The 24,009-nt window shown below is 36.8% G+C and overlaps 1 protein-coding gene across 1 annotated transcript in view; it reads right to left on the bottom strand.

Moving 5' to 3' along the window:
* Positions 1-24,009, bottom strand: part of LOC121868674 (phospholipid-transporting ATPase ABCA3-like) — a 132,796-nt gene that overhangs the window by 87,624 nt on the left and 21,163 nt on the right. Inside the window, exons 5-17 of the mRNA XM_042369511.1 lie at positions 23,438-23,670; positions 23,179-23,271; positions 22,596-22,744; positions 21,145-21,292; positions 20,171-20,254; positions 14,640-14,806; positions 13,844-13,962; positions 13,188-13,312; positions 12,467-12,822; positions 8,378-8,512; positions 8,056-8,179; positions 7,473-7,627; positions 4,515-4,601 (exon numbers count right to left, since the gene is read on the bottom strand). Of these exons, the coding sequence (XP_042225445.1) occupies positions 4,515-4,601; positions 7,473-7,627; positions 8,056-8,179; positions 8,378-8,512; positions 12,467-12,822; positions 13,188-13,312; positions 13,844-13,962; positions 14,640-14,806; positions 20,171-20,254; positions 21,145-21,292; positions 22,596-22,744; positions 23,179-23,271; positions 23,438-23,670 (1,975 nt within the window). The remainder of the gene's footprint in view (positions 1-4,514; positions 4,602-7,472; positions 7,628-8,055; positions 8,180-8,377; positions 8,513-12,466; positions 12,823-13,187; positions 13,313-13,843; positions 13,963-14,639; positions 14,807-20,170; positions 20,255-21,144; positions 21,293-22,595; positions 22,745-23,178; positions 23,272-23,437; positions 23,671-24,009) is intronic.

Here is a 24,009-nt window from a genome sequence, read left to right as displayed (position 1 = left end):
TTCCAGCAATGTAAATTATTCTGGCCGGTAATTTGTATGAATTTTATGAGCTAAAACAGGCAGTCAGGCAGGGTGGCGAATGGGGCAATTTAAAATAGCGTCTCGAGCGGACACTCACCCGATATGATGAAAAATCGTGTTAAGTGAAAGTTCAGCTCTGGCGAGCACGCGTATATGATAAAAGCAGCTAGAATATACTGTGTGTGTGTGTGTGTGTATATATATATATATATATATATATATATATATATATATATATATATATATATATATATATATATATATATATATATATATATATATATATATATATATATATATATATATATATATATATATATTAGTAAATATGTTATCTTTTGTGCAAAATATATATACATTTATATTCAAAATATTCCTGGTCTTACAAGAATCCTTAATGTCAATTATATTATCTAACTTTAGTTTGAGGTATTATTTATTAAAACAAAGTTAAGTATTCTGGTTTTCCCACCCATCTCCTTGGGCGTTGGTGGGGATGGAGGAAGCCGACCATCTGTACCTATGAAAATTTTTTTTATTAACTGAAATATTGTTTTAGCTCATAAAATTCATAAAATTACCGGTCAGAATATAATTTACATTGCTGGAATTCTTATAATTTGATGATCATTTTGAATATAAACATCATATATTTTGCATTAGACATACAAATTTTAGATAAAATTTTAATCTGAGTAACTATGTTATCTTTTGTGCAAAATATATGACATTTATTCAAAATATTCCTGGTTCAAAGGAATCCAGCAATGTCAATTATATTATCCTAACTAATCTGGTATTATTTAATACAAAATGTTAAAATTTATTTTTCACCCACATCTCTTGAGGACGATTGTTGGGGTGGGAGGTTAGGACTGACCGGTGGAAGGAGGGTGGGGTACTGATTGACAGATAGTGTCCTGAAGATTATATTTTTTTATTAACTTAAGATATTTGTTTTAGCTCATAAAATTCATACAAATTACCGGTCAGAATATAATTTACATTGCTGGAATTCTTATAATTTGTGATCATTTTGAATATAAACATCATATATTTTGCATTAGACATACAAATTTTAGATAAAATTTTTAATCTGAGTAAGTATGTTATCTTTTGTGCAAAATATATGACATTTATATTCAAAATATTCCTGGTCTTACAAAGTCAGCAATGTCAATTGTATTATCTTAACTAGTTTGAGGTATTATTTATTAAAATTTAGTGGTTTCCCCAAAATTTCTAGGAAAGCCGGTGTGTGTGAGGGGAGGAGTTGGTCCATTATTGGAATGGACATTAAGCGACTGTATTTCTATTTCTTAAGTATTAATTTGTGATGTACATATAAATTAGATGTTATTTTTACTACATAGTTATTTTTCAAAAGTGGGTTTGTGGGGTTTCGAATTTCCCTATGTTCTGTTGTTTTGTTTGCCCTCTGGTTTATGTCGTTAAGTTCCAACTTTATTATTATATATATATATATATATATATATATATATATATATATATATATATATATATATATATATATATATATATCAGTCCAGCGCGGTTACGACCACGACGAACAGCGATCGATCGCATATCACGCCCATGGCCCCCAAAAAATGTGACGCCTGCTGGACCACCACTCCACGACCCCCTGACGGAGACACGATGATCCTCCCCATACTGGTCAGATATTATGTGTTAAAGGAATATGCTTCCTTACTTAGGCTTTTTTTAAGCATTTGCCTACAGGTGAAATGTTAACCTACATCTATTGAGGATAAAATCTTTCACCTACAAATTGACAATAACACATTTGCTGTAATCAGACATATCTAGTTGCCTCAACAATTGCAAGTTGCAATTGGGGTTGCAATTTCAAATTCTGTGGCATTACTAAAAATAGTAAAGTTTCTGGTGCACTCTAAGATTAAGAGAGAAAACGGAGGACTCAGGCGTCCTGATGTGAGAGAAAACGGACTCGTATGACGGGGGACCAAATAAAAAAAGCATAGCTACATGTTTTGTGGACTACAGTATTAAGCGTACCCTTTTCATCACTTTGTAATAAACCTAGCCATGCCTATGTGTGTTTATGATATTTACCATAACATTATATATATATTTAGTGGGTATAAATGGTCGTAAAATGGGAAACTTGGGGTTGGGTCTTGGGTGCCTGGAACCAATTAGAATAAATCCCATAGGTTCTGTACTTTCGTTATCGGCGGGGTCCCAATTAGGCGCGATAACCAAGGGATGACTGTACTGTACTATATACTTGTGACACTGGCCAGTTGCTTCTGGTGTTATGGTACAGGGGTACCAAGTGACAGCACTAGGATCCCGCTTCCTCTATCAAGGAATAAACAATTAAAATTTAAATTGAAAAAAAAAAACATTCAAATAAATTACTATCTTACAAGAATCCCTCCAATGTAAGTTATATTCACCCAGGTCGTTTGGGTGGAAAATTATGAGAAGAGCTTAGTCACTCTTAAGTAATGATAAATAAACACGCAGGCAGGCCTTCAGCGCCAACTGTCAAATCTTATCTCAAATAAATAAACAAACAAATGCCAGACATTCTGTCACCTCCCCCCCCCTCCCCCCCCACCGTCTTACCACCACCCTCATGTTCAAGATAAAAGATTGGTGATTTCTTTATTTTATATAATATCTCAGACAAAAGTTAGGATAATATAATTTGCATTGCTGAAATCCTTGGAAGACAGAGATTAATTTGAATATAAGCATCATATATTTTGCTCAAGATACAAAAAATGTAGTACATTAGTGTACAATACTGTAGTACATTTTATAAAAAAAACTTCTACTTTATTTTTGGGTAGATTTACAGCAATGCAAATTATATTCTCCTAACTTTAGTCTGTGATATTATATAAAATAAAAACTTAAAGCCTAAAACACCAAACCCTCCCTGGGTTTGGTGCTAAAGGTCTGGTGAAGTACAGCATAGTCTTGATTTACGTGGTCAATTAAACCCGTGGAGGTCAGCGTAAAACGAGGAACGCGTAAACGAAATAACAGAACATATGGGATTAATTGAAATAGAGACTGGGCCGACCGCCAGACTACCCTTTTTCCGACACAATACGCATGTTGTAGTAAAAATAACATCTTAATTTTATGATGGTACGAACACACAATTAATATTTAAGAGAAATATCAATAATATTAGGTTTTTTAACACTTACGTTAGTAGAAGAGATGGCTGGGCACACGGGGATGGGGGGTTGGTTTAAAGGCAGAGGGCAGATTATTGGCTCTCACCTGTATCACTTGTATCACCTGTATCACTATCCACCACAGAGGCTTGCAGGGCCTCTCTGTTAAACCCCTCAAAGTCCATATCCTCACTATCACTGACTTGAGCTAGCTGTGGTGGGTGAAGAACTCGGTAATGTTATGTTGACTGGGCGACCTTGTGCGCACCCTGCCCGTGCCGCTTCCTGGGTAAATGATGGAATGTACCGCATAACTAATAATTGCCGGTCTGGCCAGGTGCCACGTAAATGACCAAACGCGTAAAGGAAATCCACGTAAATCGAGACTATACTGTATTTATTTGTTTATTTGTCCTTTAGATTGAGTTTTTGTTTTTTGCTTATAAAATTTCATAGAAGTGACCTGGGAGAATATAACTTACATTGCTGGAATTCTTATATGATAGTGATCAATTTGAATATAAACATGCTATAGTATGCACTAGATAAAAATCTTAGTAATCATTTAGTACATGTACAGTACAGCTTTGCCCTTAGGGCAGTGTGTGCATGCAAATGAGTAAAAATAAATTAATAAAGTTACATATATCGAACCAAAAATATTAGTTGAAAACTTTCTGTAGACAGAGCTTGGATGGCTAAATTTTTGAATGATCAATACCCTGTAATTTTAGTATTAAAAATGCAAAATATTCAAGAGCACAACTTTCTTGATATTTACTCCACTGGAAACGAATGTAAACATAGCACATATTACTGTATAGCTGATTGGCTGATGCACACAACAAAGCGTGTTTTGTTCATTAATGGTGCTGAAAATCCTTATGGGAGCTAATTCGCAAACCGAAATTTCGTTAATCGAGGGACCACTGTAGTGGGATTTTAAACATTGTTCTGTAAGTACAGAATGCACATAGCAAGTGTTCCGACCTACGTACAAATCCAAATTAAGAATGTCCTCCGGAACAGAACCCGTTCATCACCCGGGGACCCCCTGTAATGGGTTACACCAGGTCTCCGTACAGTACAGGACGAGAACTCAGGACCTTTGCTCACACAATGAACATTCCACCACTGAGTCTTGGTTCAGAGAATAATAGTCTCAGTAAACTTCATGTCCATAGATTCAATTCATCAACTATTAACTGAAGGTGAATAGATGCCTAAGAGGTGGTAAATGGCCATCCTCCAGGAAAATTTTCACTTTAATAAGAGAGAAGAAAATTTTTACGTCAACATCAGATTTAAACTTACCGTGGCATCTATTTTGTCTTGCAGTTTAAGCTTCTCTAAAATGCTACTAACTTCTGCCTCTGCTTTAGCATTAGACAATCCTTTTAACTGTGGAAAAAATACATATAATTATAGTTAGGTAACAGTAAAAAAATAAAAACAATGTTCATGTAATATAATATTAGAATAGTTACTTTGATCCCCTAATTAACAATTCACAAGCATTAAAAATAATAATGTGTATCCTTATTTAGATAAGCACTAGAGTTTTCTACACATTCAAGAAATTTTGTGGTGAGAAAATAGATAAAATCTTCTGCTAGCCATCTTGGATAGATTTGTAAGCTGACCAGGAGGAAGAAACAAGTGTCAGTCACCACCCTTCTCTGTATGTATGTATTGTAACATAGAAGGGTCACACTTCCATGTAGTAAATACACTGTATTATCACCTTTATCTGCACGGGTTATTCCACACGACCCAAACCACTAGTCAACCTTCAGGCAACTAGTAAGAACACGAGTCAAGAGATGGCTCCTGATTGGTGAAAAACCATCGCCGGCTGTTAGGGGCGCCATCTATGACAGGTGATGTCTACTCTGACTGGGGAGTCAATGTCGGTTCTACTCTCACCATCATCGGCTCCTGTTCTCCCTGTTTGCTCTGTCGTGGAGTGACCCACTGTTACCGGCACTACCTGGGCACCACAGAATCTACTGGCCAGCTATTTGTAACGTGTATTAGTTCAGCTGAGTCTAATATTTTTCACCTTTGTATATGTGTTTTGTGTTGATTTTGTTTTAAGAATATTATTTAAAAATCACTTGCATATTTTTCCTGTCCTCTTACTTATACTGTGTTGGGTGCTGTCATGTCAACTATGAGTGTGGTATCAAATATTCAATTAAGCCAAGTAATGCTGTAATAACTAAACCTACAGTAAAACATAACTAGAACAGTTTACAATACAAACAGATTGTCATTTGTCACATAATTGGGCATGAGTATTACAAGGTATTATAACTAAATAAATTCAACCAAAAAGACCCAAGACACACAGGTTAAGGAATCATTTAAATTTTGAGATTAAAATAAAAGTAAAAGTTAAAATAAAGGAACTTAAGACATTTGCCTTCTTGATTGATCAGTTTCCATAACACTATGTATGTATGTATTTATGCATGTATGTATGTAAGTATGGATGTACCTGTATTATAATAGTTCCATGGCAATCTATGGAACCTTTGGATGTTGCAGTAAGTAAGAAAACTAGAAAAAGACTCCATTTAAAAAGTAAGATATATGCCCATTCATCATGTTATAAGCTGAATTTACTTGTGTGCAAGAAATCTTACTATTCTATACTGACTGTGAATATTTACTGACCTAAAAGCATGTAATTATACAGTACAGTATGGTGCATTTGTTTAAAAAATCACTTTTAGGTTAGGATCATACAGTACTATATGTTTTAAAGGCACCAAAAACTTAATACCTTATTTCCCATTAGAAAGTTACTTTGTTGATGCATAATTCCATTCTTTTACAACCCAATTTTGTCCTAAATCTCAAACCATTATGAGGGACCAATGCATTAAATAATAAAAATAATAAAACAATTAAATATTAACGCACGCACGCACGCACGCATGCATGCACGCACGCACACACACACACACACACACACACACACACACACACACACACACACACACACACACACACAGACACAGACACGCACGCCCGCACGCACGCACGCACACTGGGCTGCAGATCTTTGGTCACCACTAAATGAAATAGTTCTTTACCTTACTAGCCATGTGCTGTTTCCTGGTTATAACCCCACTCAGGTCACACATATTCCCATTCTTATTGTCTATATTCTTCTAGTCTCTTACTGAATATACTTAACCTTTAAGCCCAGGGCTAGGGTGCCGCTGGCAGGACCCCCCATCGAGAAAAATCAAAACTTTTCCAAAAATTCATTTTTAACCTTTTTAAATGATAAAACAATAAAAAATAAGTAAGAAAAACTATATATTGACCCTCTAGAAACTTCCCTGGCAACACTGAGGGAGGGAGGGAGATAAGGGGACAGTGTTGTTTTTGACAGCTGATGCTCGTGGTCACCTTCACACTTATCACCTATTTTTAGCTTGTCTTTTGTGTCCGACATGGCCAGTAATGCAAATATTTACTAATCATAATACTTATTTGCTATAAATAATTCATTTAGAATATTTTATTTGCATTATTTTTCATAAAACTTGGCAACACACACTTGACGGTCGCCAGGCTGACTAGCCGTCTTTGTGTTTGGTAGAGCAAATAATGAATAAAATAATAATAATTCCACAAATTAATACATTTACTGAATAACATAATCATAGCATTATTTTCCAGTAATACTACATTACAATACAACTACACTACTTTTAGCAATATTACTTTGATACAACATGATAAAATGGACTAACAATGAAAATGAAACAAATAAAAGTAGGTAATTAACATTCAGGAAGCTTCCCTGTGGCCGAGCGTGTGGCGTGACAGGCAAACAGTCACACTGGAACCTGATAACCCGCACTAGGCATTTAAACAGTGACGGGAATAGGCGCGCTTCTTGGTACGTCACCCGGGGAGCGCCAGTCGGGCGTCTTAAAACGTCACTCGGGGCGTAAAAGTTAATGAATACAATTTTCATTCTCTTAACAATCTTCACGTCTTAAATTTCCATAATGAAGTCCAAGTCATGTAGAATTATTAAACAAGATTTTCAAAGTTTCATTTGTTGTGTCTTCAAGCAGATTTATGACAATGAGGCAAAATATGAAAATTATGTTTCTATCATTTCCTTTGAATACTGCCAGTGGCATATACAGTATAGTGAAGAAGGTGTATGCTTTAAATATTGTAGTTACTGTCACATAAATCAAGTAAAAATTACATTAATCAACAAAAGATCTATGTACATCTAACCTTGCTAAAAAATTTGATGTGTTCAGCAACAGTCAGCTCATCAAACAGGACATCATGTTGTGGACATAACCCCAGTGAATGGCGCACCTCCACCATCTGTGACACTATGTCATATCCTCCAACACGCGCAGTACCAGACGTTGGTGGGTACAGACCTGTTAACAGCAGCACAAATAAAATATATACAAAATGCTTAACAACTATAAAATATTATTTAGTCTACTGTACATGTAAGCTGCTTACATATCTAAACATATTATAATCTTAATAAGTTACAACTGTCTCTATGAATCTGCCAAGCATTGATCCACATTACCAGGGAGTTAATCTTCAGGTTATCCATAAATAATACAATTGCAAATGGTCTCGGTCTTGACTTGTAAAGGTCTCAGTCCTAGAAGACAGATCTCTCTTGGAACTAGTACAGTATTTATTGTTTTTAACCTGTACCAGAATAACACAAATCTCACCCTTTACCACATGGAAATTACTGCACTGTGACTGAATATTATACCTAAATCTATGTATTACAGAACTGTATATTTTGCATTTCTAAATAGTTTGTGAGTAAATCAAGTCTTACCTGTCAGCATAGACATTGTTGTGGTTTTGCCAGCCCCATTATGTCCCAGCAACACTGTAATCTGCCCATCATACATGTTCAAGAACATATTGTTAACAGCAACATTCCGCCCACGTGGGAAGACCTGTAATATTGGATATTCTTATTGTCGTTTGTCTAACCTACACCTTCTACCTATGCTACAGCACTGTACAGTATATCAAAAACACTACATCAAGTCATACTATATGTAACTCAACTGTGTTAGGACAACTCCTTCATTTATAAATGATGTCTCTAAAAACACACAACTTTCAGCTGTCAAAAATTACAAATTCTTAACCTTCGTGAGACCTTCAACCTGCACACCAGCTGGAATCCCTTGAGGATCCTCTTCAAAGAGACTAGCGTCTGCTACACAGGGGTTGATGATGCTCTGATGCCAATCTTCTGAATTTCTCCCAAGCCAATAAGAGCTCTGAAAATATATACAATTTATCTCACTAATTCAAGCGCTTGCACATGCACACACGCACACACGCACACACACACACACACACACACACACACACACACACACACACACACACACACACACACACACACACACACACACACTCTCTCTTCATGTCTTAAATTTACGTGAAATTAATTTCAACTACTGTATTGATACTCTACATAGGTAGAGATTAATTATATTTGTTTACGTTTTCCTCACGGCGTCTCAATAACCATAAATTTTGTTGGATGTGTATCTAATCCAGGAGAGACAACTATGTCACTCAAGTATACTATACAGTTAAAGTTATGAAGAACAGTGGTAACAAGCATAACTCTCACCAATATGTCGAGGGTTCGAGCTTCGAACCAGACACACCTGAGTTTTTTTTTTAGGACTTGGATACAATTTTCGTGATGCCATATGGCAGCAGGGTCCACCAATATCTTCCCAGGAGGTAGTCCCTCCCTGTTTGGTAGCTGCCTACTACCAGTAGGTGAGAAGAGTGTTATCCAGTGTGACCCTCACAACCAAACACCACAGGTTTCCTGGTCCCCGGTTTCCTCCTGTACTAACACTGGAGAGACTGCCCAAACGGCTAGTAAGCTGATTAGTGGCAAATATGAAAAAAAATAATAAATGCACTAAGTGTAAAAGAGCAGAGCTGTTATGAAAGATTTACAGTGTCAATGGTAACAAAAAACTCATACTGTAATAACAAAAAATATAAAAGGGAAATTCTGATTCCTGAGTCGACAAAACGTTGAGCTGGTCGTAAAATCCAAATTTACAATCCGGGCTGAGTGAATGGTCGTGTAATAAATATAATCTATTTACCACAATGTAACGGCAATTACAACTCTACCAGTGACTTGTCCTCCCATTACATAACTGGACTTATTTCTAAAATATTTGGATTTCTGAATAAAATGTTGTTGTCATTAAAGAAAGATCACAAGACTATGATGGTTACCTCTGAACCATATCTCCTCTCACTGCCCAATTTCAGAGCACAAGACCTCCAACCACTCTATAACACTGTACAGTATTTTCATTAACTGGCTTCAATTCATTGCTGCTTCTATTGGTATACCTAATGAGGAAACTGGACTGTTTGTCTGACATTGAGTATGAAATGAAATTTTAGGATCTATCTCTCATTTACAGAGTCTAAATGAAATAGGACCACAGCATAAAATAAAAAAAATAAAAATTTCAAATACTGTACTGTATATATTTGGGGACCACCTCCCCTGTCCAAGCAAATCCTGGCTAAGCATTTGTGAATTTTCTGAGTTTTTCATTAAAAATTTCAAATGCAGCATAAAAAAAGAAAATCAAACAATTAACAGGCCAAAACCATGACCAAAAAGCAATAATTATCACCAATTTCTCAACAAGTTCCTGTCTGGGAGGGGGATATATACTTCCTCCTGTATAATCCCCTTCAGCACTTCACAATGTATGACTGCCTCCCCTAGCTTACAATTATCTGGACCTGCTCTTGCTTTAACAAGAAATTATATACTTTTTTAACTATATTTTTATCCTCTTCACCACTGATCAGCTCGTTAGCCGCTTGGGCGATCGGTCACGTCTCTGTCACGCACTGTTGGCAAGTACAGTGGTCCCTCGATTAACGAACACAATTCGTTCCAGAAGGTCGTTCGTTAACCGAAAATTTTGTTTGCCGAAACCATTGATTCAACGGGATTTTGGGTAATTGGTTCCAGCTCACCGAAAATTACATACAAACTAAAAATAAATGCAGTAAAGTACACTTTGAGGTGTGCATGTAGAAGGCTCCTGGTTGATGATGATGATGTTGATGGGAATTAGAATGGGGGTGGAGGAGAAGGGAGAAGAGAAGGCATTGGGGTGGAAGAGAAGTCACCCATAAAATTTTAGTTCACTTGGTGTAATTCAAGATTATTTTCTTTAAATCAACACTGCACTGCATTATATATTGTCAATATGTAAAATAAACTTCAGAATGACCAATAATTGTACGTACTGTAAAAACGTAAAAATAGTTTATGTTCAAGAGAGTCTCAAGCAAGATGCTTCCTCCACTGAGCAGGGACACAAACTGACGCCATTCTGGGTGAGTCAAGTGGCTGTTTGGCACGATAAAAACAAGGTCTCTGTACTTCATTTATGTTAAATAATTGTTAAAATTACTAAAAATTTTAATATAAGACTTGAAAATTATTGAATAGTACAACCTTCTTGATATTTACTCAAATGGTAATGAATTTAAGCCCTAAACCAGATTACTGTATTGGGGGACTAATACTACAGCTGGTGAGCAGGCAAAAACATGTTGGGAAAAATTTGTAAGGAATTCATTAACCAAAATTTTTTCGTTAACCGAAGTGAAGATTCTTATGGAAGGTAATTCATTAACCGAAATTTGGTTAACCGAGGCGTTCGTTAACCGAGCGACCACTGTACTTATCATGTACTGGCTCTCTGTTACGCACTGTTGGCAGGTAATGGGCATGCACCGGCTCCTGAATGGACCTGAACCTGCTCCAGAGTAGGTCAAGTCTGGTCTTGAAAGAGCTCACACTCAGTGCAGTCACAACACTTTCTGGCAGATTGTTCCAAGAGTTCACAACTCTCACTCCGAAAAAGTTTGCCCTCTGTCCTCAAACGCAGGAAGGTTAATTGCATCCTCTCTTGTGAACACCGAGGAAAATAAGCTGTTTAATGCTTCAGCTTTATCCTGGTCAGAATCTGCATAACTACCATCCACAAGCCTCAGGTCTGATACTGCTACTCACGTTTTCAATTTCGACTTTGCATAGCGGTAAAACGCCTTTGGGTTTGACTTGACCTCGCTTGCAACCAGCCTCTGGAACTCCTTTTCAGCCCTTCTACAGTCTGCCTTTGCTTGGTTTCTGGCTCTTGCATACATCCTCCTGTCTTGCTCATCATTTGACCCAACCCACGTCTTGAATTTCTGGGTTTTCTTCTTAACTTTGTCGACCGCTGCATGGTTCATGTATAAGGATCCCCTTGTATTCCTAGAGGCACTGGGTTTGGTCTTGGGGATATTTTTATCGATCAAATGGGTCACTTTACTAGTTATGATATTCAGCGTTGTGGCTGCGTTCTTGTGCCTTAATGAGTCAGGCCAGTGGATACCCCTCATCTCTTCCCTCATCCCGTTGTAATTTCCCTTGTAATATTTGCACCTTGGCCTGGCCTTATCTTGAACTAGATAACAGTTAAATCTGAATGACAACACTATATGTTGACTGGTGCCAACTGGGGAAAGGTGTTCCAGTTTGGCCACCATACCCTCCTCGTTTGTTATGATGAGGTCTAGTGGCTTGGGTGTTTGCTCCCTCTGTAATGTGTCGGGTCTCTAACATGTTGGAACAGAAAATTATCTCTCAGAGTTTCTACAAAAAGAGTAGCAGGGTTATTCAAGTCATTTGGGGGTGAACTCGTTTCTCCTGTCGATGTCGCCATAGTTCAAGTCCCCCATGATAAGGAGGTGGCTAGAACTGTTTATGGTTGAGTTAAGTATTGGTTCAATAAGACAATACCCTCAGTGCATAATATTCCACATCTTGTTTATAGTCGGTATTTTCTTGTTGGAATCTGCCTGGAACATTGGAAACAGTGCTGTCAATGCACATATATTGGAGTGCTCCTTCAGGGTTATATTAGGTGACCTTTATGCATGCAGATCATCTTAAGAAATTTCCTGGTTCAGTCTCTCTGCCTCCATACCACTAAGAAATACACCTGGCCGATACATCACCACAGACAGCCACCACACACCACACTCACCTGCCAACTCAGCCACTAAACTCTACTTCTACAATCCACTTGCATCAAATTTTCTTCTGACTTACAAAAAAAAGACCATTCATCACTAATATTCTTAGAGAATAGTAAGTAAATAATTTCCCTACGTACCATGAAGGGAAAATACCAGGGCTTAGGTACCCCAAACTCCCCTGGCCACACAGCTTCAATATACCAGGTCAGCAGCAAGAAGATGATGATGTCTAGGATGAACATACCAAACACATGACCCAGGGTAAAGGAGTCATCAGGTGAGACTCCTGTGAAGAGGAGATCCCACTGTATCCCTGAGCCTACACCTTCAAACATGGAGGTCAATTGACACCCAAGACTCATGGCAGTGTTAGAGAGAAGACACAGCATGATCTTGCTGGTCATTGTAAGGCTGGAGTAACGCGGTCGTAGGATCATGTATGGCACGTATGTGAAGAACCATATGAGGCCAGTTACTGCTGCTGCACTGTTAGCTGCATGTAAGTAAACAACAGAAAATTTCATATTAATCAAAAGTCTTGTTTTTTCTAGATATATATAAATAACTACAATTCATTTTTCTATTGCTAATGTTACATCAATTTATACCTGAGTAACAATATTAAGAACACCAAATGTCCCAATAATAGAGGAGCTTGAACCACAAGCTGAAGATAAACAAGAAGAGTTAAAGTTTATCAACTTACAAAATACCTTAAGATTTGAGCCAATAATAATTTATATATATATACAGTATTTTTTTTTTTGCATACTGAAACTAAATGTCTCTAATTTTACATACTGTACTGTATAATATATAAATGAAGGCAAGTTATCCTTTTGGTAAACTTTACATTACCTTTTGAGAAGAGCGTAGACAGGAAGAAGCAGAAGCACACGGAACAAGTTGTATAGAGGAGAAGAAACACGAACACGAGGGTAGGGTCGCTCTCACTCAATACTGCCAAGCTCCCTGGTCCGTGCCTGTGATGAGACAAGTTATACTATTTTCTACAACTTGTCATACAACATAATCACCCAGTTAAAGATGATTATTGTTAAAATATTCATTATTGTATACAGTATCTCCTTATATTAATAGTTACAGTACACACACATCTATATACAGTATTCATAAACATATACAGGTGCTCCTCTACTTAAGAACATTCAACTTACAAACTTTCAGAGATACAAACATCATCACTGAGGGGGGTTACCTGCCAGAACAGGTGTTTAATGTGGATGAGACTGGATTATTTTGAAGAAAATTCCAGATAGAACAAACATTACCTAAGAGGAGAAGAGTGAGCCAGGTTTTAAGGCTGTATTAAAGGGTATAGCTGTATTAAATATCCATAATCTTTTTATTTTTTTACAATATGTTTGGTATCTACAGGAGTAAAGTTGGACATACAAACAATTGGACTTACAAACAAGCCTCAGGAACATAACTTGTTCGTAAGGAGCACCTGTAATAGTCCTTTATACAACAGTAATCTAAGAGCGAGTTACCAGTGAGTACACAGAAGGATGGTGATAAACACAGTAGATGTGGCCAGGAACATGAAGGTCTTAGTAAACCAGGCCAGCCAGTGTAGCCAGTTCTGAAGACCCATCATCTTCATCGACTCCTGAAAATTTTATGATTTCAAAATTAGTTGCAATATGAATCCTTTCACAATAATGTATAAACATCTAATTCATATACTGTACTGTATAGGTAATATAAGAAATTAAAATACTGTATTTAAAACACAGGATATACGGAATACAGTACAGTATGAGCTGAAGCGAGATGTTTTTCTATTCATAAAAAAATTCAAACTCCAACTTCACCTCCTTTCAGAGAGGAAATGTGAACAAAACAACATATTATTTCTTGGTTGCTTGGCCTTCATCAAAGAGAAACCTTTGGGGTTCTCCTAAGAGCAAAAATGATACTAGCCAGTAATGAAATACCGGTAAGCAAAAAAGGTGCATTAACCCTCTGGTACTCTTGGCGGTGGTTGGAAATCTTAACCTATTGTCGTCTTTCGGCACAAAGAGTGCCATTTATAACCCTCTCACAGTCTTTCGATGCAGATTACCAGCATGTGAGCGCTTAGCGACGCATATGTGTCAAAAGACCACGATAGGGTTAAGAGGAAATACGTAATTTTTATGAAATTGCAAAAACATGCAAATGAAGGAATTTATTTTGCCAGAAGTTTTGACTAATACTACAGAATTTTGGACACCTAAGAGGAATTAAAATCAGGAAAATTAAGAAAACCCTTCAACCAAAAGGAAACGAAATGTAAGACTTTACCTTAAGTTTTTTCTCTTTCTCATATACAACACTTTTGACAATGTTGATGGCAGGATATATGTATGAGAGAAGAAGGACAAATGGCAGCCATGCCTGTAATGCCACCAGATACTTGTCGTCTATGAAGGGAGGATATGGCATTCTCTGCATTTCTACAACATAATGTACTGTAAAGAAAATATATAATAAGCCTCCACATGAGAGCACTAAGTCCACCAGGACAGACATAATCACACCCTTCCTACTCCACCTAACTGTGTGCTTAAGAAGTTTTCTTTTTCCAAAAAATTTTGATGACCATGTACATTTTACAATGAATAATGAACAATGGTGCAAGAACACTCACAGATATTACAATAATGACTGAAACCATACCAGAGCATTATTTTAGACCATTCATTTCATTAGCCTTCTTGTCTCAAGATGTCATCTTTTAGCCAAAAACATAAAAGATGATTACCTGGCAACATCAAATGAGAACGGAAAAAAAATCTTACCTTCGTATTAAAAAAAAGTTACAAATATTAGAATACAGTACTTGTGTAAAGATATAGAAAGATACTTATCTTATATCCTATAATGTATTATCTGAGTACAACTACAGTCATGCGCCGGTTAACGTCCTAGATACGTTCTTGGAAACGTGACGTTAACCGAAATGGACATTGTCCAATCATCACATAAACATTTTATTTATACTTATGTGTATGTGGAATACTATATACGTACATATACACTTTTACTGTTAAATCACTACTGTAATGTGATAGAGGTGATTAATTTTTATCTCTTGTGCAAAATACATGACGTTTATATTAAAATTATTCACTGTTTTACAAGGATTCCAGCAATGCCGAGCAGATGGGAGAGAGAGGGGGCGTGGGGGGAGGGGAGGTAGTACATTTGACAGTTGGCACAGGCCCAGGTCTAACGCGTGTATATTTATCAGTTCTTAGGTGACTAAGCTTCTCTCTTATAAAAAGCCAGTGAAATGACCTGGGTGAATATAATTAACATAGCTGGGATTCTTGTAACATACTAATTAATTTGAATATAAACATGCTATAAATTGCACTAGACAAAACAATTTTAGTACCGTAATCAAATTAGTACATGTGCACTCCAGCTTTGCACTAAGGTCATTTATTTCTATTACGTTTCTTTTAGTATGGTGTGTGCATGTAAATGGGTGAAAATAAATGAAGAAATCTATGTAAATCTACCCAAAAATACAGTTGAAAAACTTTTTTATAAAAGGTACTACAGTACTGTACACTAATGTACAACAATTTTTATCTCTTGAGCAAAATATATGACGTTTATATTCAAATTATTGGCTGTCTTGCAAGGATTCCAGCAATGCAAATTATAATCTCCTAACTTTAGTCTGAGATATTATATAAGATAAAAACTGTAAGCCTAAAAGCCTGGCTGGGGGGGGAGGGACTGACGGCTCCGCCACCCAGCGAGGGGTTGGGGGGAGGGTCGGGGGTTGAGGTGATAAGTTTGAGCCGAAGGTCTCTGTGTGTTTATTTAACAGTCCTACTAAGCTTCTCTCATTTTAAAATGCCAGTGATATGACCTAGGAAAATATAATTAACATAGCTGGGATTCTTGTAGGATACTGATTTATTTGAATATAAACATGTTGTAATTCGCACTAGACATAACAATTTTAGTACCGTAATCAAATTAGTACATGTGCACTCCAGCTTTGCACTAATTTATTTTATGTTTCTTCTAGTATGGTGTGTGCATATAAATGGATGAAAATAAATGAAGAAATTTATGTAAATCTACCCAAAAATACAGTTGAAAATTTTTTTATAAAATGTACTACAGTATTGTACACTAATGTACTACATTTTTTATATCTTGAGCAAAATATATGATGCTTCTATTCAAATTAATCTCTGTCTTGGAAGGATTTCAGCAATGCAAATTATATTATCCTAACTTTAATCTGAGATATTATATAAAATAAACATAAAGAAATCACCAATCTTTTATCTTGAACACGAGGGTGGTGGGAGGGGGGGGGGGGACCAGAATGTCTGGCGTTTGTTTGTTTATTTATTTAAGATAAGATTTGACAGTTGGCGCTGAAGGCCTGCCTGCATGTCTATTTATCATTACTTAAGAGTGACTAAGCTCTTCTCCTAATTTTCCACCCAAACGACCTGGGTGAATATAACTTACATTGGAGGGAATCTTGTAAGATAGTAATTTATTTGAATGTTTTTTTGTTTTTTTTTCAATTTAAATTTTAATGGTTTATTCCTCGATAGAGGAAGCGGGATCCTAGTGCTGTCACTTGGTACCCCTGTACCATAACACCAGAAGCAACTGGCCAGTGTCACAAGTATATACAGTACAGTACAGTCATCCCTTGGTTATCGCGCCTAATTGGGACCCCACCGATAACAAAGTACAGAACCTATGGGATTTATTCTAATTGGTTCATTTACCCAAGACCCAACCCCAAGTTTCCCATTTTACGACCATTTATACCCACTAAATATATATATAATGTTATGGTAAATATCATAAACACACATAGGCATGGCTAGGTTTATTACAAAGTGATGAAAAGGGTACACTTAATACTGTAGTCCACAAAACATGTAGCTATGCTTTTTTTATTTGGTCCCCCGTCATAAGAGTCCGTTTTCTCTCACATCAGGACGCCTGAGTCCTCCGTTTTCTCTCTTAATCTTAGAGTGCACCAGAAACTTTTCTATTTATAGTAATGCCACAGAATTTGAAATTGCAACCCCAATTGCAACTGGGGTTGCAATTGTTGAGGCAACTAGATATGTCTGATTACAGCAAATGTGTTATTGTCAATTTGTAGGTGAAAGATTTTATCCTCAATAGATGAAGGTTAACATTTCACCTGTAGGCAAATACTTAAAAAAAGCCTAAGGAAGCATATTCCTTTAACACATAATATCTGACCAGTATGGGGAGGATGATCATGTCTCCGTCAGGGGGTCATGGAGTGGTGGTCCAGCAGGCGTCACTTTTTGGGGGGGGGCACGGACGTATATGTGATCGAACGTTGTTCGGCGCATGACTGTAATGTATTATCCTGTACATTTATAACATTCAAACTGGACCTACAAAAACACACATCCAAAACCTGCATTTTTCTACAATACAGTCAACCCTCACATTACGCGGTCCCGCATTCCGCGGTTCACCGTTAACGCGGTGCCCTGCCGGAACCTAACATGCTCACATTCCGCGGTGCGTGTACCCCATTACGCGGAGAGCGGCTGGCCAGCCGCGCCATTTTTGGATCCAAACCTCCCGCCATCCGCCATGTTGTGTAAGAGGCGCGAAAATGGTGCGCACAAGGTCGCCCAGTCATCAAAACATTACCAGTTCTTCACCCGCCACCCACTACAGCCGGCCCAAGTCAGTGATAGTGATAATTATAGTGAGGATATGGACTTATATGAACTTTGGGGGGTTTGACAAAGAGGCCCTGCAAGCCTCTGTGGTGGATAGTGATACAATTGATACCAGTGATACAGGTGAGGGCCAATAATCTGCCCTCTGCCTCGGAACCAACCGCCCATTCCCGTGTGCCCAGCCATCTTTTCTACTAATGTAAGTGTTAAAAAACCTAATATTATTGATATTTCTCTTAATTATTAATTGTGTGTGCATGCCATCATAAAGTAAAGATAATATTTTTACTACAACATAGTTGTGTGTCGTCAAAAAGTGGAGTTTGGGGGTCGGCCTGGACTCTATTTCAATTAATCCCATATGTTATGTTATTCACTTTACGCGTTCCTCACTTTCCGCGGTACCCTCCGGGTTACATTAACCGCGTAAAGTGAGGGTTAACTGTACAATACAGTATCAATTCTGTTTGGGTCCAAGAACAGTACAGTCATCCCTTGGTTATCATGCCTAATTGGGACCGCGCCGAGTGTGTGATAACGAAAAACGTGATAACGAAAGTACAGAACCTATGGGATTTATTCTAATTGGTTCCAGGCACCCAAGACCCAACCCCAATTTTCCCATTTTACGACCATTTAGACCCACTAAAGATATAGATAATGTTATGGTAAGTATCTGAAACACACATAGGCATGGCTAGGTTTATTACAAAGTGAAGAAAAGGGTACAATAAGGTCCTGAGGGAAGCCTATTTTTATTATTATGTTCTGTAATATTGATATATGATTATGGTCTTCTGTGTGTCCATGGCAAGTATTGCTTTATTAATTTCATTTACCCATGTCTGGAAGTTTTGTAACTTTATTTCTTTGATGTGCAAATTTTTATGTATGGGAAAATTTTTTAATATGTATGTTGGCTGTATTGTTGACAATTAACCAAGTATTTCAGTATGTTTTGTTTTGAAAGATTATGTAATTACCGTAAATGTTTTGTTGACTATACCGCATAATATGAATCTTTGGGAGGTGAAAGCTTTGTAATGACCACAGTCATACACGTCAGTCAACGTAAAATCAGACAATTTATATTACGCTCAATAGCCCACAAAACATGTAGCTATGCTTTCTTTATTTGAGTCCCCCATCTGAGGAGTCCGTTTTCTCATCGCTTTGGGGTTGCAATTGTTGAGGCAACTTAGATATGTCTGATTACAGTTGGAACATTCAAGATCCATTGTGAGTGATGTTGAAAGCTTCAACTGTCTTTATGGTTGGTAAAACTTGTCAAGTAAGTGAGTGTCAAGTCTGTCAGTATGAGTGGCATGTGTGAGTGCTTGTGTTTGTACAACCGCTTTCTTATTTTGTTACCCACATCCATTTTAATCCAGCAAATGTGTTATTGTCAATTTGTAGGTGAAAGATTTTATCCTCAAAAGATGTAGGTGAAGCAAGGGGGTAACAATACACCTGGAGGCAACTGCGTAATAACTAAATTCTCGGCCTGAAAAATGCGCTATAACAGCAAGTGTGATAACGAAAATCGCGATAACCAAGTGCGCTATAACCAAGGGATGACTGTAATGTAATGTGGATTTGTGAGGTACGACTTAAGACCTGTACTAATGGGGTATAAATTTAAATGATTTTACAAGGGGTCCCCGGGTTATGAGTGGGTTCCGTTCCTGAGGACATTCTTAAGTCTGATTTGTATGTAAGTCGGAACACATACTGTGTGCATACTGTACTTAAAGAACAATGTTTAAAATCCCACAATATCATGGCCTAAGTCCTTATATACATCTAAAATCACTTAATTTAAGACAAAAGAAGAAATAGAATGACAAAATATAGTAAATGAAAGTAAAAAATAAGTCATCAGGTAAATATAAAACTGTAAATTTGAAGTTTAACCCCGTTCATATCGGTGGACATTCGTAAGTCTGACGCTCATAAGTCGGGGTCCCCCTGTATATTTGATATTAATTTACCTTCTATTAAAACTTAATAAATTAAAATAAACTAGAGACATAAGTCAGATGGGTAACCATGATACTAATTATTTATGTAAGAAAACACTACGTATATACAGTACTGATACAGTACTGTACTTACCATCAGGGTTTGTACCAGTAAAATATTCTGCAATGGCCATATCAACTGCATGCTGAAGAGCCAAAAATCCTTCAGTGTAGTAACCTGCAAGAAAGTGATATTAAAGTAAAGAACAGGTTCATTACAGTACAGTATTTGGTAAGTGGATTTAAGGATATAAGTGAAAATTTCCTCCTTGATATATATACTGTATTTAATTCCATATTTTTTGTTCCCATATTTTTTCAGAACAAAGAAAAACACTGATCCTTATAAAGTGTTATACAAAGGCTTAGAGAAACTATGGTACTCATCAATCTGCTGTCACTTGTGTAGCCAATTTTCTGCTTAATAATATAGTTAGGGATATGTGCCAGGGGTATAATTGTATTTAACTTAATGGAATCTTCCCTTTTGCAGAATTAGACAGCAAACTTTATTTCATTATATGGAATGATTACTGCACTTGAGTTTACCTGAGTTTGAGGAGTAAGTTATATGGTGATTGAAGGAGAATGATGACACATTGTGATATGGTGATTGAAGGAGAATGATGACACATTGTGATATGGTGATTGAAGGAGAATGATGACACATTGTGATATGGTGATTGTAGGAGAATGATGACACATTGTGATATGGTGATTGTAGGAGAATGATGACACATTATGAGTGTAAGAGAAAGAGTAAATAAGTTAGTGAAACATATAAGCAAACTGGGAGTAAAAAAACTGCATTATTCTAGCATACTATGGAAAAAATTATAAACATAGTGAGAAAAAAATTGTGACTTTAAGTTTTTGTTCGTATATCAAATCACGAGTTATTAATATCCCACATGTCTGGTACAGTATACTGTACCTGCATTATATTGCACACGAAATGGAATATTATAACTTGTGTCAAAAGATTAATTGAAACTTTATCAACAGAACATATAAGGAACACACACAAGTACTGGGCATGTGTGACTACTGTACTGTACACTAACTGACCTGGTCTTCCACCGTGATTATTTGTTCTGTCACGAGGACCAGGAACTTGGTAAAGAGGATAAGAGAGTTCAGTGTACCATTGAGGTGGTGGAAGAAATGGATTCCTCTTCGTAAAACTCCGTAAAGAGCCCTTGAGACGGATTTTGTACTGAAAAACAAACATGAATATGAATGTCTTCTTTCACCTTTCAAAGCATTTTTACTCATAAAGGTACACAGTCACCTCAATAATTCAGCATTTAAAATACTGGCTCTACTTAAAAACCTCAGTGCTCTTTGTGAGTGTAAATGTCAAGACAAGTGCAACAGCACACACAAAAACAACAGAAAATATTTAGTTTGCAAGAGGATAGCATCAGCATCCAGCTGACTTGATGACAAAAGCCCATTTTAATAAGGGCAAAGGACTTGCAAATGACGTGTGGGACTGTTAAATGCTTGTCTTCTTTTTAACATCACTTTCCATGAATAAAAAAAATCAGACAAACTTTTCTTCAGCAGATATTGGTATAGTGAAGATTACTGCACTGTGTTTGACAGTGACTGTGTTAATAGTGTCCTTGTTTATCATCTTGTCCAATTCTTTTTTATCTTAATAAAACTTTTCTTGGTTTAAATTTAGTGTCTACAAAATCTGTTAAAGATTAGTTCCCATTTTCTAACCATGAATCATAAAGACAAGAATAAAGGTGTACTGTACTCCTATTACAGCAGCAGTAGACCACCAGGTGATGTCAAGATGGAAGCTGTGCAAGAAAAGTCAAGTGAGGCCACAAACAGAAATATCTTCTCTCCTTTTGTACGATGACCCAACCCACATACCCATCCTCACCCTTATCCCACATCCTTCCTCTTACCTAAAGTACCACCTCACTTCCTTCTCCAAAAACCACTCAATACCACAATTATAAACTCTTACAAAGTTTGTAAACCATACAATATATACTTCCAGGAACCATGCAAAACAAATAAGAGAAAATGAAAAATCAATCCAAATTATTGAAAACATATAAGGTTATTATGATTATTAAAAGGGGTACTTGTATGGGATGGAGATATGGGCATGTGTACATTATATACTGTATGAAATGGAAGGAGGTCCTGACAGGTGCTTCCCATATACTGTACATATGTAGTGGGATCATAAAAAAGTCAATTGGTACAGTCTCACCAAAAAGTTCGCGAACTCTCCCAGCCAGGTATTGCTGCACTGCCTGCTTCAGATGTTTGAAATTGTCTCAGTACCAAACAGAACATGAAACCTATTCAAATGAATCTAAAGGTTCGAGGTACAGTAACAGACTCAAGTTCATACATCTGAAGCAGGCAGTGCAGCAATAGCTGGCTGGGAGAGTTAACAAACTTTTGGGTGAGACTGTACCATACAGTATATATATTACCATTGATACGTTCACTGGAGTGTCATACAGTAGTACCTCACTATAACTCACTTGTATATTTTCTGGAAGAACATCATCCTTGGGAAATTCATTAGTAAACACAATCCCTCCAAGAATATCTTCCACTTCTTCATTTTCCTCCTCCTTGGTAAATGTGGTGAGACGATCCACCAGGTCTTCCTCATTTGCGAATCCTAGCCCTGTCAAAAACAACTGAGAGTTAATAGTTTGGCCATAAATACATCTCCCAGGAGGCCAAAATTCTGACACAGTTCTTGGGAGTATCTATGTCCCCGCAAGAGAGGGTTTAGAAATAAGAAGAGTAAAACTAGAGAGTCTACAGTCATGAGTTAATGTAAAATATTGAGACTGATCCATTAAGTGCACTTCCTCATATGTACAGTGTACAGTACAAAAAATGAGAAGCATGTAAAAACCTTGTAGAGTACTGCACTGTACAGGCAAGTCGTGGCTACTAAAGAAACTGTGTTAGTAATCTCTACATATACTGTACATGTATTCCAAAAAGTAGCTTTTGGAGCCAGTGTACTGTACATGTGTACTTTTACATAAATAATGTAAGCTTTAAATACTGTACTAATGGGTATTTCTTGAGCTTCTGGTAACAACTTACCTCTCTCATCAATATTCAGTCTGGTAGATACTAATTCCATCAACTTGGTTATGACTGTGTTGTTTGGGGAGTAAGCTATTGGCCACATAGGATCTGCAGATGAAAATTGAGTGACTGATTAGAATTCTAGAAACGAGGTCTTCATTTCAGTTGTCAGTACAGCATTTCATATGTCACTATATCGCCTGCTTATACACTACATCAGTACTGTAGTCTTTGTACAGTATTACAGGTACTGTATATACTGTACTGTACTTACCAAATATATTAAAAAAATCCAAGAATCTTTTCCTTCTGTGCTTTGATTTTTTTTGTTTATCTAAATATTTTTTGTACTGATAATGAGTTGAAAAAGGAGAATTATGTAAGTCTGACAGATGTGGTAGACCCTGAGATTCTGAAGCGCTTAATGACCTCCTCCGCCGCTCTGATGAGTCATCACTAAATATCTGCTGTGCCCACTCACTAAAGAATCCACCATTATCATTTGGCCTGAAAACATAATTTGATTGTATTAGTTACAGTCAATAATACAGTACAGTACATGGATTTCAGAATGGCTCTGAGCAATTAGCTGCTCAAAGTAATGTGAGACTTCTCACCTTGTACTGTACTGTACTTTTATTTAGATAATAATACAAATATCACATCTTCAATGAACTGATGATGAAACAATGAGCAGATAAAACTTCAAACCTTATATTTCATAACAGTAATAAAACAAAAAATTACACAATAATACAGTACCTGAGTATCCCCACCAGTGTAAATCTTTTTGAAACACATATACAAGTACCAGTAAATGTAATTTATTACAGGACTCATGATGTT

This window comes from Homarus americanus, unplaced genomic scaffold (assembly GCF_018991925.1).
Source record: "Homarus americanus isolate GMGI-L3 unplaced genomic scaffold, GMGI_Hamer_2.0 scaffold30535, whole genome shotgun sequence".
In the NCBI taxonomy this organism is placed as follows: domain Eukaryota; kingdom Metazoa; phylum Arthropoda; class Malacostraca; order Decapoda; family Nephropidae; genus Homarus; species Homarus americanus.
Note: the sequence above shows the minus strand (reverse complement) of the source record. Positions and strands in the feature narration are given on the sequence as shown.